Here is a 15,403-nt window from a genome sequence, read left to right as displayed (position 1 = left end):
TAAGAACAAATCAAGGGGGGGAACCAATCTTCTTAAGGCCTGGCCAATAGTAATCATATACCCGAGAGCTGATAGAGTCTGGAGCCAGTGTGATGGATTCAGAGCAGACAGAAGTGATTTGTTAGTTTTCATCCTTGTGGCTTTGTTATCTTTTAACCTGTTCCTTCAGATCCACTCTCCACCCTTCTCTGCCCTACTCTCCATCCAGGAAAGCTGACCTATAAGCATAGAATCAGCTGGACTCCCTTGCCCAATGGCTTTGGGTTGGTTTGAAACATGGCACACTGATTAGGAGGGTATACCTGCAATACTTACCGTTCGGCCCCATCCACATGGTGTACCACAGTCTAGCTCTGTCCCTCAGCTGTGACCTACCTTTAGCAGAAATACATAGGAAAGAAAATTCTGGGCAATCCAGTTCAGCTTGGACAAGTCAACACATTACAAAGCCACCGCACCCTCTCCTTCCATTGTTGCTTGTTCAGTGGGCCCACGTCACAAAGTGGCCATGGCAGCAAGGATGGAGATGGTGTGAGGGCTGAACACTGTGACCATCCATTCGCCAAGCCTGTTTGGACTTTGGCTGTCATCAGTCATTCGGGAAATGCAAGTCAAAACTAGTTTGAGATACCACTTTGCGCCCACCAGGATGGCTCGAACTGAAAGGACAGTACGTGGTGTTGGTGAAGAAATGGAGCTATTGGAATGTGTCAGTTACATGTGGGGATGTAAAGAGGTGCTGGGGTTGTGCAAAATAGTTTGGCTGTTCTTCAGAATGGGGTCGGGGGAGAAGGCCGAGTGACTGTTAATGACGAAGGGTTTCTTCTTAGGGGGACAGACATGTTCTCAAATCAGATGTGGTGATGGATGCACAACTTGGTGAATTTGCCAGAACCCGTTGAATTGTACGCTTGCAATGGGTGGATGATTGAGTACGTGAATTATGTCTTAACAAAGTCGCTCCGGAAAAACAGCCACTCATCCTCACAGTGTAACCTTTTCTTCTTTTTTCTAACTGCCTGTTTCTCCTGAGTTCACGGCCTTTGGGGAAGAGGAAAACAAATTTTTTAAAGGCTCTGTCAATTGGCTTTACTTACCCAAGAGCCTACTAATACAACACAGTACTGTCATCCTATTTAATGGGTCTCTCTTTTTTTTTTTTTTTTTTAATTTTTAATGCTCATTTTTTTCTGAGAGACAGAGAGAGACAGAGCATGAACAGGGGAGGAGCAGAGAGAGAAGGAGACAACGGAATTGGAAGTAGGCTCCAGGCTCTGAGCTGTCAGCACAGAGCCCAGTGCAGGGCTCGAACTCATGGACCACGAGATCATGACTTGAGCCAAAGTTGGACACTTAACCAACTGAGCCACCCAGGTGCCCCTTAAGGGGTCTCTTTTTAGAGGATTTCTTCTTTCTTTTTCTTTTTTTTAAGATTTTATTTTTAAGTGACTCAGCACCCAACGTGGGGCTCGAACTCACAACACCAAGATCAAGAGTCACACACTCCACCCCCCTAGATGATGTCTTTTTGTTTCTTTGTTTAAGTTTATGTATTTATTTTGAGAGAGACAGAGCGTGCTCGAGGAGGAGAAAAGAGACAGGAGAGAGAGAATCCCAAGCAGGCTGTAATGTCCGCCCAGAGCCCGACGTGGGTCTCGAACCCTTGAACTGTGTGAGACCATGACCCGAGCCAAAACCAAGAGTCAGATGCTTAACCGACTGAGCCACCCTGGGTGCCTCTGATTTCTTTATTTGAAGCATTACTATGTACGGTAGAAAACAAACCAAAAGCGTTCTCTTATAGGCTTGTCACCAAGCAGTGGGCCTGGAAGGGTGCCAGGGAATTCATATGGGTTGGGCCGACTTGTTCCTAAACCATTCTAGAACATATCTGTTTATTTTCAAGATGATGATTTAAAAAATATTTGCCAGCCTTCCTCGGTGGCCTGTGATACTCTTTAATAACACCCACTTCCTTTTGTTTAACTAAAATAATAAAAGTCCAGAGAGATGAAACTTTCCCAGCAAGGCTGCTGGTCAGTAAATATTACTTGCTTACTCTGCACTTGCTTTGTCTTCCAGGACCAACGATAAAGAATGATGTGGGAGCCCTAAACTGCCATCTCCTGGCAATAGTCTCTTGTTATTATGAACATTAAGGATGTAGATTAAGGATGTGGTTTCTCAAAGGGACTTAAGTATTTGGGGCATGGTTCCAAGGACATTGTGTTCTTCTGGACCTCAACCACGGCTTCTGTGTATAAAGACACTGCTGTAGAGATTAAAGGCCACTCTGGAAGGGTGGGAAGGTTTCAGAGTATAGGCACAACATGAACTTGACCTTTACTCGAGATTTTTTTTTCCGTTATTTTTAAGGAGCAGCAGCCGTTTGGAAGTATGGCAGAAGGGCTGCCATGTTTGTGAGAAAACCGTACAATCCCATTTGAGAGAGTGAGAAGGTCTGGTTTGTGGGCCACTCTCACTCCATCAAGAGACAGCTCTGGGACGTGCACTACTTTAGAGATTCACACATGTAGAAAGTTGTGTCAAGTCTAGAAGCAGGCCATGGAGGCAGTAAGCCTTCTGGGGGTTTCTGACAGAGGTAGAGGTTACATGTAGGTGCCTGTTCCCATATACATGCATTTCTTGAGCGGATTGTGGTTTCCTGTGGTATAAGAGCAGAGAGGACGCCTGGGGGGCTCAGACGGTTGAGCGTCCGACGTCAGCTTGGGTCATGATCTCACGGTTCGTGGGTTCGAGCCCCGCATTGGGCTCTGTGCTGACAGCTCGGAGCCTGGAGCCTGCTTCAGATTCTGTGTCTCCCTCTGTCTCCGCCCCTCCCCTGCTCATGTTCTGATTCTCTTTCAAAATAAATAAACATTAAAAAAATTTTTTAAAAGAGCAGAGAAGCCAGATACGAAGGGTGAAGCTAATTTATGAAAAAATCTGTTCATCAACATGGTACCTCTGCCAACAGAATGGAAATTAATGTCGTGGTGGCGCTTGATGATCTTCTTTTAGAATATTGCATGGCTCCCATTTTTTTTTTTTTTTTTTACAAATAGTTTATTGTCCAATTAGTTTCCACATAACACTCAGTGCTCATCCCCAAAGTGCCCTCCTCCATGCCCACCCCCCTTTCCCCCCACATCCATCAGTCCTCAGTTTTTGTCAGCATTCAAGAGTCTCTCATGGTTTGCCTCTCTCCCTTTCCCCCACCATTTCCCCCCTTCTTCTCCCCCTTGTTCCTCCGTCAAGTTCCTCCTAATCCTCCTATACGTGCAAACATATGATATTTGTCCTTCTCTGCCTGACTTATTTCGCTCAGCATAACACCCTCAAGGTCCATCCATGTTGCTACACATGGCCAGATTTCATTGTTTCTCATTGCCATGTAGTATTCCATGGTATAGATAAACCACATCTTCTTGATCCATTCATCTGTTGATGGACACTTAGGCTCTTTCCATGTTTTAGCTATTGTGGAGAGTGCTGCTTTGAACATTGGGGTACATGTGCTCCTATGCCTCAGCATTTCTGTATCCCTTGGGTAAATTCCTAGCAGTGCTATTGCTGGGTCATAAGGGAGTTCTATTGTTAGTTTCCTGAGGAAACTCCACACTGTTTTCCAGAGGGGCTGTACCAGTTTACATTCCCACCAACAGTGTAGGAGGGTGCCCGTTTCTCCACATCCTCGCCAGCATCTAGAGTTCTCTGATTTGCTCATTTTAGCATGGCTCCCATTTCTAAAAAGATTTCCAGGCTAGACTTTTCCGTCTAGTCTTCTTGAATTCTTTCTTTTTTTTAACTTCATTTATTTTGAGAGAGAGAAAGCACAGGTAGGGGAGGGGCAGAGAGAAGGAGAGACAGAATCTCAAGCAGGCTCAGAGCCATCGGCACAGTCTGATGTGGGGCTTGAACTCCCGAACCATAAGATCATGGCCTGAGCCGAGATCACAAATCAGAAGCTTAGCTGACTGTGCCACCGAGGCGCCCCCATTGAACTGTCTTTATGATACTTTTCTTAATGTCCCCAGATGATTGAGCGTGTTTGTATTTATTATAAAAAAAAAAAACCATTTTTTTCAAAGGACAGATCAGTTTCATATGAGACTCTTGCTTGAGTAAAAACACGTTTTACCAAGAAAAATGTAGTTTTCCTGATCTGAAGGGAAGAATTGTAACGAGAACCAGTTGTTCTGAAGGCTCCCTGTGACCTGTTAAGCCAAGTCTGCCTCCTCTCTGTAGCTGGCTTTGTGTTCTGAGTAAAACGCCTGCCCATTTTCCTCCACACATACTTCAGCGTTCTCCACGGTTGACTCTCTTCCCTCAACGGCCAGCTAATCCTCCCGAGCTGCTTCATCTCCCTCTATACTCCTTAGAAACACAAAAGATGTGTGTGGAAGATTCTAAGCTTTCACATTTCCCAGGTTCTCTTTCATTTAGTTGGGAAGGTTAAGTTGTCCCTAAAACAAATCTACCTCCATATTCTATCAACCAGGTACAAGGCCAGAAAAGGTATGAGCAAAAGTGTTTGGGAACAAGAAATCTCCGCTCTACTATTTTCTAGCTAATATCCCTGGGTGTTACTTTCTTCATTTATAAAATGGAAGTAGTGGGGCGCCTGGGTGGCTCAGTTGGTTGAGCGTCTGACTTCGGCTCGGGTCACAATTTCACAGCTCATGGGTTCGAGCCCCACGTCGGGCTCTGTGCCGACAGTTCAGAACCTGGAGCCTGCTCTGGATTCTGTGTCCTCCCTCTCTCTCTGCCCCTCCCCTGCTCATGCTCCATCTCTGTGTCTCAATAATAAATAAATGTTAACCAAAAAAGTTTTTTTTAATTAAAATGGAAATATTAACAGCGCTTGCCTCCACGAGGGGTTGGAGCGAGATAATGCATATGAAGAGCTTAGCCAGGACCTGGCATGGAGAGAGATCTCAATAAATGTTAGTAATAATGGTGGTGATCGTGGTGGTGCTGATGATAAAGCTTTGGAGTCTCAGAAAGTTGTATTGCCGCATAACAACATCGCGTTTTTCTGATGAGAAATCAGATCACATAATCTGCCAAGGTTATTTGAATTTGCTACTGTGGCAGGCAAAATTAGTTGTCACTTAATGGCTGCCATCTTTTGTTACCACGTTAAAGTGTGTGTGTGTGTGTGTGTGTGTGTGTGCGCGCGCGCGCGCATGCATGCGTGCATGTATGCAAATGCTGTTAGGTCTTGCATCCCTTCCCCAATGGGCAAGAGTTTTGCTTTAGCTACCCCCACCTTTTGAAATCCAAAACAGTTATGGGGCTCCTGGGGGGCTCAGTCGATTAAGCATCTGACTCTTGGTTTCAGCCCAGGTCATGATCTCGTGGTTTCGTGAGTTCAGGCCCTGTGTCGGGCTCTGCGCTCGGAGCACGGAGCCTGCTTGGGATTCTCTGTCTCTCTCTCTGCCCCTCCCTCACTTGCACTTGTGTCTGTCCCTCTCTAAATAAATAAATAAGCTTACAAAAATTAAGAAAAAAAATTTTTTTAATGTTTTATTTATTTCTGAGAGAGAGAGAGAGAGAGCATGAACAGGGGAGGGTCAGAGAAAGAGGGAGACACAGAATCTGAAGACAGGCTCCAGGCTCTGAGCTAGCTGTCAGCATAGAGCCCGACGCGGGGCTCAAACCCATGAGCTGTGAGATCATGACCCGAGCCGAAGTCAGACACCCAACCGACTGAGCCACCCAGGCGCCCCCGGATGCGCCACCCTTCTTTATTTTCTCTATATAAGCAGAAATAAGTTCACAGGTGTGATTCCTTGTAAATTAGAAACCGGCAGCATGACACGAGGGAAATCCAGCTAATCTAGTTGAAATTTTGGGCCTGTGTAGACAAAATGTTATTTACTTTCCGTCAAAGGTGACACTTTTGCAACAGTAGGGGATACCGTCAGTTTGAAAATGGTGCTCGCGTCGGCTTGGTTTTGTCTTTTAGAATGCCATCCTGATTTAAGGTATTATCCTTTGCCTTTGTCTTGCAGGGGAAAACGTACCCATTTCGGGGTGCCTTTCCTCCGGTGTGGAATCCTGTCGCATATCTGGATTACAACAATCTGTGGCGGACCCTGGATAACATGGGGATGGAGGTAAAGCGTGTGTGTCTGGCTTACCTATAACCTGTTACTAAAGTAACAATAGCAGCTATTTAATAGCCTTCCGACAGCACAGGGGACATTGCTCTGGACATTCATGCATCTCATTCCCAGTGCACCCAGCTCCTCTGTTTCCACTTGTAAGGCAAGTGAGTGCCCGGGGGGTTATTCTGACTTCCCCCACGCCACACGGCAAGGGAACCGGGATTCAAACCGACATCTCTGATCGGAATGCCTGTGTGCTTCCGGCTCTATGCTAGGTATCCTGCTCCCAGTTGTCTTTCTCATGTGTGAGGCCACTTTTTTTTTTTTTAATTTTTTTATTTCTAAGAGAGAGAGAGAGAGATAGCGTGAGCAGGTGGAGGGTCAGAGAGAGAGGGAGATACAGAATCTGAAACAGGCTCCAAGCTCTGAACTGTCAGCACAGAGCCCAATGCAGGGCTCGAACCCACGAACCGTGAGCTCATGATCTGTGCCAAAGTTGGACACTTAACCGACTGAGCCGCCCAGGCGCCTCATGGCCACTTCAGATAGTAAAGGAAAGAGGGATTTGTTCCCCTACAGCATTTTTACCTTGTCCCAGGCTCTCATACTTAAATTGAGGACTTCATGATAATGATGATCAATATCATCATGATTCCATATTAATTTATGTATACATTTATATGTAATTTCCCCCCTTTTTTGCTTTATTATTATCATCATTATTATTCTGGCAACAGCATTAAAACAAAGAATCCACAGACCTATCCATCCCAACCCCACCACTATCTATAGAATTCTACGCCAATCACTCATTCCGACATAGACACAGAGGCTGGATCAAAGGGGTGCTCATCACAGCCTCTTAGCGAAGCGTGGGCCGTGTGTAACCAGCCCACCCTTCTTCCTTGCAGATTCCAGCCGATGCACCGTGGGATGCTCCACACGCTGAGGAATGGGACAAGATGACCATGAAAGATCTCATTGATGAAATCTGCTGGACCAAGTAATCCCTGACTATTTAAAATGGACTTTTTATCTTTTCTTTGGATCATTTCTGTCTGATCTTGCACTACAGTGTTTTTCGTAACAAGCGGTAGGCAAAAAGTTAAGAGCAAACCTAATGATCTTTCAGGTAGCAGCAACTTGGGGGACCATCAGACACTTCTGAGTGGGTATGAACATAAAACAAACCTAAAATAATAGAAAAGAGGAGGCGAATGATGTAGACTGGTTTTTTGTTTGTTTGTTTCTTGGTTTTGTTTTTTTTTTTTAACTTTTTTTAATGTTTTATTTATTTCTGAGAGAGAGAGAGACAGCATGAGCAGGGGAGGGTCAGAGAGAGAGGGAGACACAGAATCTGAAACAGGCTCCAGGCTCTGAGCTGGCTATCAGCACAAAGCCCGAGGTGGGGCTTTCACCCATTCCTCTCACCCATGAACTGTGAGATCATGATCTGAGCTGAAGTCAGACGCTTAACCGACTGAGCCACCCAAGGTGCCCCTTGTTTCTTGTTTTGTTTTTGTTTTTTTTAAGTTTTTAGAGTTTATTTATTTTTGAGAGAGAAAGAGAAAGAATGAGAGAGAGAGAGAGCATGAGCTGGGGAGGAGCAGAGAAAGAGGGAGACACAGAATCCAAAGCAGGCTCCAGGCTCTGAGCTGTCAGCACAGAGCCTGACGTGGGGCTCGAACCCACAAACTGCGAGATCATGACCTGAGCTGGTGTCAGATGCTTAACCGACTGAGCCACCCGGGCCCCCCTGTGTTTTTTTGTTTATGTTTTTGTTTTTTGTTTTTTGGTTTTTAATGAAAGGACTGTGTGATTTGCAATAGAGCAAGTAATTGTGTACTCAAATTCTATAGTGGTCAGCTACAGAAAGAGGTATAGAAAAATAGGAAACCGAAGGAAAGCTAGTCTGTGTTAAAAAAAGAAATTGTATAATGTTTTAATCGAGAACCTGTGTAATTAGTTGAGTTACTTACAGATCATTTAGTCAGCTTTCTGGGGCTGCTATGTGAAGGCACTATACCAGCGGTGAGGAATGGTGGAGAATTTGTTAGGCACGGCCCCTAAACTCACGGAAGTAATATTTTTCTCACAGGAGAGACTCACATTATACACATAATTTCATAAAGTAATGTGAGCAACTAACAGGGAACTTGACCTGAGAGTAAGGGAGAGATTCCCAGATGCGGCAGTCGTTAAACATAAGCCAAGGACTTAGTGTGTCAACTAAAAATGAGTCACAGTGGATGAGAGGAGACAGGAAAAGGGTGGATAGTGTGAGGGACAAGGTATCTTCCCGGAATGCCACATAGAGGTTGGGGGAGAGAGAGGAGAAATGGATGGTGTGGGAGGAAGACTCTTCCAGAAATGAGCCATAGTACTGGGGGATAGACAGGAAGTGGGGAATGATGTAGGAATATGATATCAACAAGGGATGTGTCACAGTGAATGTGGGGAGACCCGGTGGATGGATGGATGGTGTGGGGATGGCATGTTCCAGGAATGAACTATAACAGATGGGGAGAGTAGGAAGTGTGGATGGTGTGGGGGAATGGTATCTTCAAGGAATGAGCCGCAGTGGAAGGAGGGAGAAATGAAAGGTGGACGGTATATGCAGATGGTATCCTCCATGAATGAGCCACAGTGTGTGCTGATAGAAAGGCTGGATGGTGGCGGGGAGGGGAGGGGGGGTAGTATCTTACAATCTCCCAATTGGTGGGAGAAAGAGTAAGAATGAAACGTGTGAGGGGTGGTATCTTTCAGGTGTGAGACACAGTGGACCGGGGAAGACAAGAATGGATGCTTGGTGGCATAGGATCTTCCATGAGCAAGCTTAATCCATGGAGAGGAGATGGTGGAAGGCAGGAGAGGTGGGGTTTGGGAGGAGGTGGAATGTTCTGGAATGAGGAAGGATGGATGGTGTTGGTGGTATATTCAGGAATAAACCGTAGTGGATGGCAGGAGACAGGAAGGTGGGATGGTGTGGTAGGATGGTGTCTTCTAGGAATGAGCCACTATGGATGGGCGAGACAGGGTAGATGGATGGTGTGGGAGGATGGTATGTTCCATGAGTGAGTCATGGTGAGTGGGAAGAAACAGGGAGAATAGATGGTGTAGGAATGTGGTATATTCAAGGAATGAGCCACAGTGGATGAGGGGGAGTATGAAAGATGGATGATGTTATGCTCCAGGAATGGGGCCTAGTAGATGGGGTGTGGCGCAAGTGGGAGACAGGAATGGTGACTGATCAGTGGGGGAATGGTATATTCCAGGAAGCAACCACAGTAACTGGGGTGGGGGCTGATGGGAAGGATAAGTGGGGCAGGGGGTTGTATCTTGCAGGAATGAGTTACAGTGACTGTGGGAGACTGAAAGAGTGGATGTTGTTGGAGCACGTCATCTTCCAGGAAGAGCTATGGTGAATAGGGGGAGATAGAGTGGATGGTGTGAGAGGATGGTATCATCGAGGATTGAGCCACAGGGATGATGGGAGACAGGAAGGATGGATGGCGTGTGTGCATGTGTTGGGGGCAGGCTTCCAGAAATGTCCTATGGAAAGAGAAAAGACAGGAGGAGTTGTTGACTGCATGGTATTTTCCCAGAATGAACGACAGTAGATGGGCGAGACAGGAAGGCTGGATGGTGTAGGGGATGTGGTATCTTCCAGGAATGCACCAACTGATGGAGAAACATAGGAGTAGATACAGTGAGGAGATGGTAGCTTCCAGTATTGAGCCACAGTGTTTAGGGGGGACAGAAAGGCTGAGAGGCTGGTGGGGAATTGTATCTTTGAGGATAGAATCACGGGGATTAGGGGTGGTGAGGGTAAGGTGGCGAAGGGGGAGGGAGGAAAGGTGATGTGGCAGTGAGATGACTTTCTGGAAAGAGTAGTTGAATGATGAGGGGGATGGTATCTTCCAGGAACGAGCCACAGTGGATGGAGGAAGGGAGAAGAGTGGATGGTGTAGGGAGATGGTATTTTTAAGGACTGAGCCACAGTGTAAGAGGGAAGACAGTAAATACTGATGATTGGTGGGATGGTACCTTCCAGCAATGACCCGTTATCCATGGAGGTAAGCAGGAAGGGTAGATGATGTGGGGGTGAATGATATCTTCTAGGAATGAGCCACAGCACATTGAGGAGGCAGAAAGAGAGGATGGTGTGAGGAGATGGTATCATCCAGGAATGAGCTACAGCAACTGGCTGGAGACCGGAAGGATGGAACGTGTGGGGTGGTAATGTTCCAGAAATAAACCATAGATGGATGGCAGGAGACAGAAAGTGAATGGTGTTTTTCATGAATGTCCCGGTTGTTGAGGGTCACAGAAAGAGTAAAATGTGTGACACTATGATATCTTCCATCAATCAGCCACATTGGACGGTGGGAAGCAGGAAAGGTGGATGATGTAGAGAGATGGTATCTTCTAGGGATGAGCTTCAGTGTGTGGGAGGAGATGGAACTTTGGATGGCTTGGGAGGATGGTATCTTCCAGGTGCGAGCCACGCGGATGGGGATAGATGGGGAAAGGTGGACGACGTAGTTGTGGGATTTCCAAGAGTAAAGCACAGATGGTGGGTGGAGACAGTAAGGGTGGATGGTGTGGTGAAGTCGTAACTTCTAGGAGTGAGTCACCGCGGATGGGGGAGACAAGAGAGTTGGATTGAAGTTGGTATGCTCCAGGAATGAGCCAGAGTAGAATGGGAGGAGACTGGAGGCTTGGTTGGTGTGTTGGGAAGGTGTCTTTCAGAAACGAGGTACATGGATGGGAGTAGATGGGGAAAGGTGGATGGTGTGGGAAGATACTATCTTCGGGAATGAACTGCAGGGCATTGAGTGGAGGGAGAGACAGTAAGGATATGTGGTTTGGGGGGATGGTATTTTCCAGCAATGAACCATAGTAAATGTTGGGCGATAGGAAGGGTGGATGACCCATTGCATGATGGTATCTTCCAAGAAGGAACCATAGTGACTCAGGTGAGGGGGGTGGGTTGTGCACAGGATGGATACGTGGTGTAAGGAATGGTATTTTCTGGCAGTGAGCTACAGTGTCTGTGGATGGGAGACTGGAACAGGGATGTTGGAGCATGCGATCTTCAAGGAATGAGCCATAGTGGATGGAGGAGACAGGACAAGTGGATGGTATGAGGGGATGGTGCCATGTAGGAACGAGCCACCGTTGCTGTAGGAGGAGACAGGAAGGGTGAATGATATACCACTTAAGTAACTTCCGGGAATGAGGTGCGCCAGATGGGTGTAGACAGTATCAGGGAGTGATGTTAGGGGATGGTATCACAGGAATGAGCAAGGTTTAAGAGAGCTACAAAGAGTGAATTTGTTAGGGGAAGAGACCAGAAGAATGGATGGCGTGATGAATGAGATCTTCTGGGAGGGAGCCGCTGTGGTTGGGGAGACCGGAACGATGAATGGCGTGATGGACGGTATCTTCCGGGAGTGAGCCGTTGTGAATGGTGGGAGACATGAAGGGTGAATGGTGTGGGAAATGCCATTTTCCAAGTGGAGAGCAGGAAACCGTTCTTGAAGGCCCTGAGATGGGGAGATTGACATATTTTTGCAGTGAAATGACAGTATGCCTGGACTGTGAGGACGTAGTGACCAAGTGATGTGATTAAGAGGTCAGAGAGCTCATTGAGAGGCTGATGGTGCAAGGTATCGTGGCCCCATTCACGATTTCTGCCGTTTACCAGGAATGCCATTGAAGGGTTTTATGGCGCATGTGTTTTTGCGTTGTCTAAAGAGCTCATTGGCTCTACTGTAGCAAAGGATCGAAAGGGGGTGTACTCATAAACCAGGTAGAGGGATTCAGGAGAAGGTACCGCTGTTGTAACCCAGGTGAGGGATGTTGGTGGCCTGGACCAGAGTGGGAGCAGTGGAGGCGGAGAAGAGAGAATATTTGTTCAAACAAATGAGAATTACATCCTTAATGATCCGTCTCAAGAGTATTGACCTTCTAGACTGTTCCAGAATGCATATATTTGGAGCTGACCCGTAATTCCCTAAAGCAAAGGAAACGTTTATTTCCATCAAGAGTTAAAAAACATGCATTCCTTTAGAGACTGAGCCCGTGAGAGTTTCCCCCCCCCGCCCCCCCCCAAAGCAATACAAATGCTTTCTGAATTGTGGCTTAAAAAGATGCTATATCCTGTGAAGCGTGTATGTATTTACACTTGACTGCTCCTCTTGTTATGTGACCAGGACTGCTAGGCAGTTTGCATATCTCTTTGTGAACATCAATGTGACCTCTGAACCCCACGAGGTGTCGGCGCTGTGGTTCCTGTGGTATGTGAAGCAGTGTGGAGGCACCACTCGGATATTCTCGGTTACCAACGGGGGCCAGGTACGGGGTGGCCGTTCCCACCCACCAACTTCCTTTGTGATTCCACCCTCACCTGGGGTAGCGTCTTTCTAACTGCTTCCACGTTCTGAACCGTGAGGGACTTTGAAACCTGAATTTCGGAAATGGTTTCAAGGCAACTTGTCCGGAAGCAAAAGTTCTCATTTCCTCTTGGCGTTCCTGAAGAGGAGTTCACAGCTAAAGAATGTTCCGTTTTGAATGAATTCCGTTTTGGGAATTCAGTCCCTTGCTTTATTTCTGTTTTTTTTTTTTTTTTTTTTTTTTGAAGGTAGGGAAAATTAGTCTATGTAGGAGGAGCCAAGTTCCTAAAATCAACTGATTTTCCAAAAAAATCCTGGAACGGGTAAAACGATCATGCTTCAAGTCCTCTCTGTTCCAGACGTGCTCTGTACTGTAGCGCAAGATGTAGAGTCTTTCTCCACAAAGTGAATGGTTCCTCTCCTCAGGAGATCTCTGGAACTCTCCAGGTTGTTCCCAACTCTTCCAGTTAGCCCCAAGAGTTATTGCCCATTTGCCCCTTAGCGCCAGCAAATGCACGACACTGGAGTCTCTTCAGTGTCTTTATACTTAGAAATTCCACATTGCTCCTTTTGACCTGTATTTTACTTTCTGAGCTATCGTGCCTGGTATTTTATATTTATATCCTCATTGCCTGCCTTCTCCTCTAGGAACGGAAGTTTGTAGGCGGATCTGGTCAAGTGAGTGAACGGATAATGGAACGCCTCGGGGACAGGGTGAAGCTGAAGCGTCCTGTCACCTATGTTGACCAGTCAGATGACAGCATCCTCATAGAGACCTTGAATCATGAAGTATATGAGGTAACTCAGCCTAGCCAAAAAGGAGTCTAGACCAAAATAGGCCTCATGTGCTCTGCAGCTTCTAACCAAATGCGGCCCAGGCAGTGGTGTAATCCGTTGGCACATTTCTACCTCAGTCTTCCCAATGACCATTTTTAGTTGACCTGCCTCATTCTGTTGTGTTGCCTCACAGTGGCCTCATGTTATATGTGGTAACTGTTAGGGTCATTCGAGAAGGTGGTTATGAGGTTTCCCACCTTCTGTGAAGACCGAGACTCACGCGTCTGAGGTGGAATGTTGTTGTGTCTTTGTGTTTTAGTGCAGGTACGTAATTAGCGCCATCCCTCCAACACTAACAGCCAAGATACACTTCAAACCAGAGCTTCCATCCGAGAGAAACCAGTTAATTCAGCGTCTTCCGATGGGGGCTATCATTAAGTGCATGATGTATTACAAGGAGGCATTTTGGAAGAAGAAGGGTAGGTGGAACTTAACTCATGTTTCAAATGTGTTTGGGACGCCTGAGCGGCTCAGTCGGACGCCCAGCCGAGCTTGATTTCAGCTCACCGTCACGATCCCAGGATCATGGGATCCAGCCCCGCAGAGGGCTCTGCGCTGAGCATAGAGCCTGCTTGGGCTTCTCTCTCTCCCTCCCTGCCCCCCTCGCCTGCTTGCACTCTGTCTTTCTAAAAAAAATCTGAAACACAGATGCCTGGGTGGCTGAGTCAGTTAAGCATCTGACTTTTGATTTAGACTCAGGTCATGATCTCAGGTTCATGGGATCGAATCCCCCCATTGAGCTCTGGCATGGAGCCTGCTTGGGATTCTCTCTCTCTCTGCGCCTCCCCCTCTGGCTTTCTCTCTCTCTCTCTCTCTCTCTCTCTCTCTCTCTCAAAATAAATAAACATTTAAAAAAAAGGTAAGTTTTTAAATGGGTAGAATAAAGGATCAGAAATCTCAGGCTGTCCATCTCTTCGTAGACTCTGGCAACACAAAATGGCCTCAGCACCACTTGCTGTCAATGCCAGGAAAGGAAGAGATCTCACCAGTTGTGGGGTCCCGGTTCCTGCCTTGTGTCCCGCCACTCTTCAGGAGCAGAGTGACACGAAGGGTTACTGTTGGGGAGACCGCTGCTTTGAAGTCATGCGGTCCTGGGCTTCCCTTGCTTATTAGCTCTGTGGCCTCGGTGTGACACTACCTCTCAGCGCCAGTGTCTTGGTGTAGAATGGCGACAAGGAGGCCTATTATCAGGATGTTTCGAGAATGAGATGAGACAGGGCCTTGGGTGGGTGTGGTGGCTGTCGTTGGCAAACCTGCTCACACTCAAAAGAATTCCTTCCGCCAGCTTCTTCCATGGGCTCACGGGGGTGATTGCGTCTAACCGCATGCACCTCTTATCCCACGTGGTCCAGGGTTCCAGGCCCACAGTACAGGGTGAGCCATGCGTTGGTCATACGTGACCTTTATGGAAAGGTCGTGGAGGTGTCATTTTCCATGTGTCTGGTGCCACCGACATCCTTGTATAGTTAGTGTGTGAATTTAACAGGAAATATCTTCCAGGGTTGAGGCAAAGACTATTGTTTGCGATTTGCCTTCCTCTTCGCAACATTGTTTTCTGTTTTGTTTTGTTTAATCTTATTAATTTTTCTTCTTTTGAGAGAAAGAAAGGGCACTAGTGAACGAGGGGCAGAGAGAGAGAGAGAGAGACAGAATTCCATGAGGGTCAGAGAGAAAGAGGGAGGGAAATAGATGATAAAGAGAAGTGGGGCTCACCCCATGTGGGACTCACCCAAAGCAGGGCTCGCATTTTACCTTGAGTGGGGCTCTAGCTCACCTGATGCAGGACTCGAACTCACGAACCATGAGATCGTGACCTGAGCGGGAGTCAGATGCTTAACCAACTGAGCCATACAGGCACCTCCATAAAGGTTTTTTTGTTGTTGCTTTATTTTAATTTTATGTTATTAAAAAAGTTTTTCTTTATTATTTTTTTTCGAGAGAGAGACACAGACAGAGTGTGAGTGGGGCAGAGAGGGAAACACAGAATCCGAAGCAGGTTCCAGGCTCTGTGCTGTCAGCACAGAGCCCCATGCAGGGCTTGAACCCACAAGCCAT

At 46.8% G+C, this 15,403-nt stretch overlaps 1 protein-coding gene across 1 annotated transcript in view; it reads left to right on the top strand.

The window, feature by feature from the left end:
• The window catches only part of MAOA (monoamine oxidase A), a 70,872-nt gene that overhangs the window by 39,788 nt on the left and 15,681 nt on the right, over nucleotides 1-15,403 (top strand). Inside the window, exons 4-8 of the mRNA XM_039251915.1 lie at nucleotides 6,018-6,122; nucleotides 7,025-7,116; nucleotides 12,332-12,473; nucleotides 13,160-13,309; nucleotides 13,608-13,767. Coding sequence (XP_039107846.1) covers nucleotides 6,018-6,122; nucleotides 7,025-7,116; nucleotides 12,332-12,473; nucleotides 13,160-13,309; nucleotides 13,608-13,767 — 649 coding nt within the window. The remainder of the gene's footprint in view (nucleotides 1-6,017; nucleotides 6,123-7,024; nucleotides 7,117-12,331; nucleotides 12,474-13,159; nucleotides 13,310-13,607; nucleotides 13,768-15,403) is intronic.

Source organism: Hyaena hyaena, unplaced genomic scaffold, assembly GCF_003009895.1.
Source record: "Hyaena hyaena isolate Hyena2069 unplaced genomic scaffold, ASM300989v1 scaffold_402, whole genome shotgun sequence".
Lineage (NCBI taxonomy): Eukaryota > Metazoa > Chordata > Mammalia > Carnivora > Hyaenidae > Hyaena > Hyaena hyaena.
Note: the sequence above shows the minus strand (reverse complement) of the source record. Positions and strands in the feature narration are given on the sequence as shown.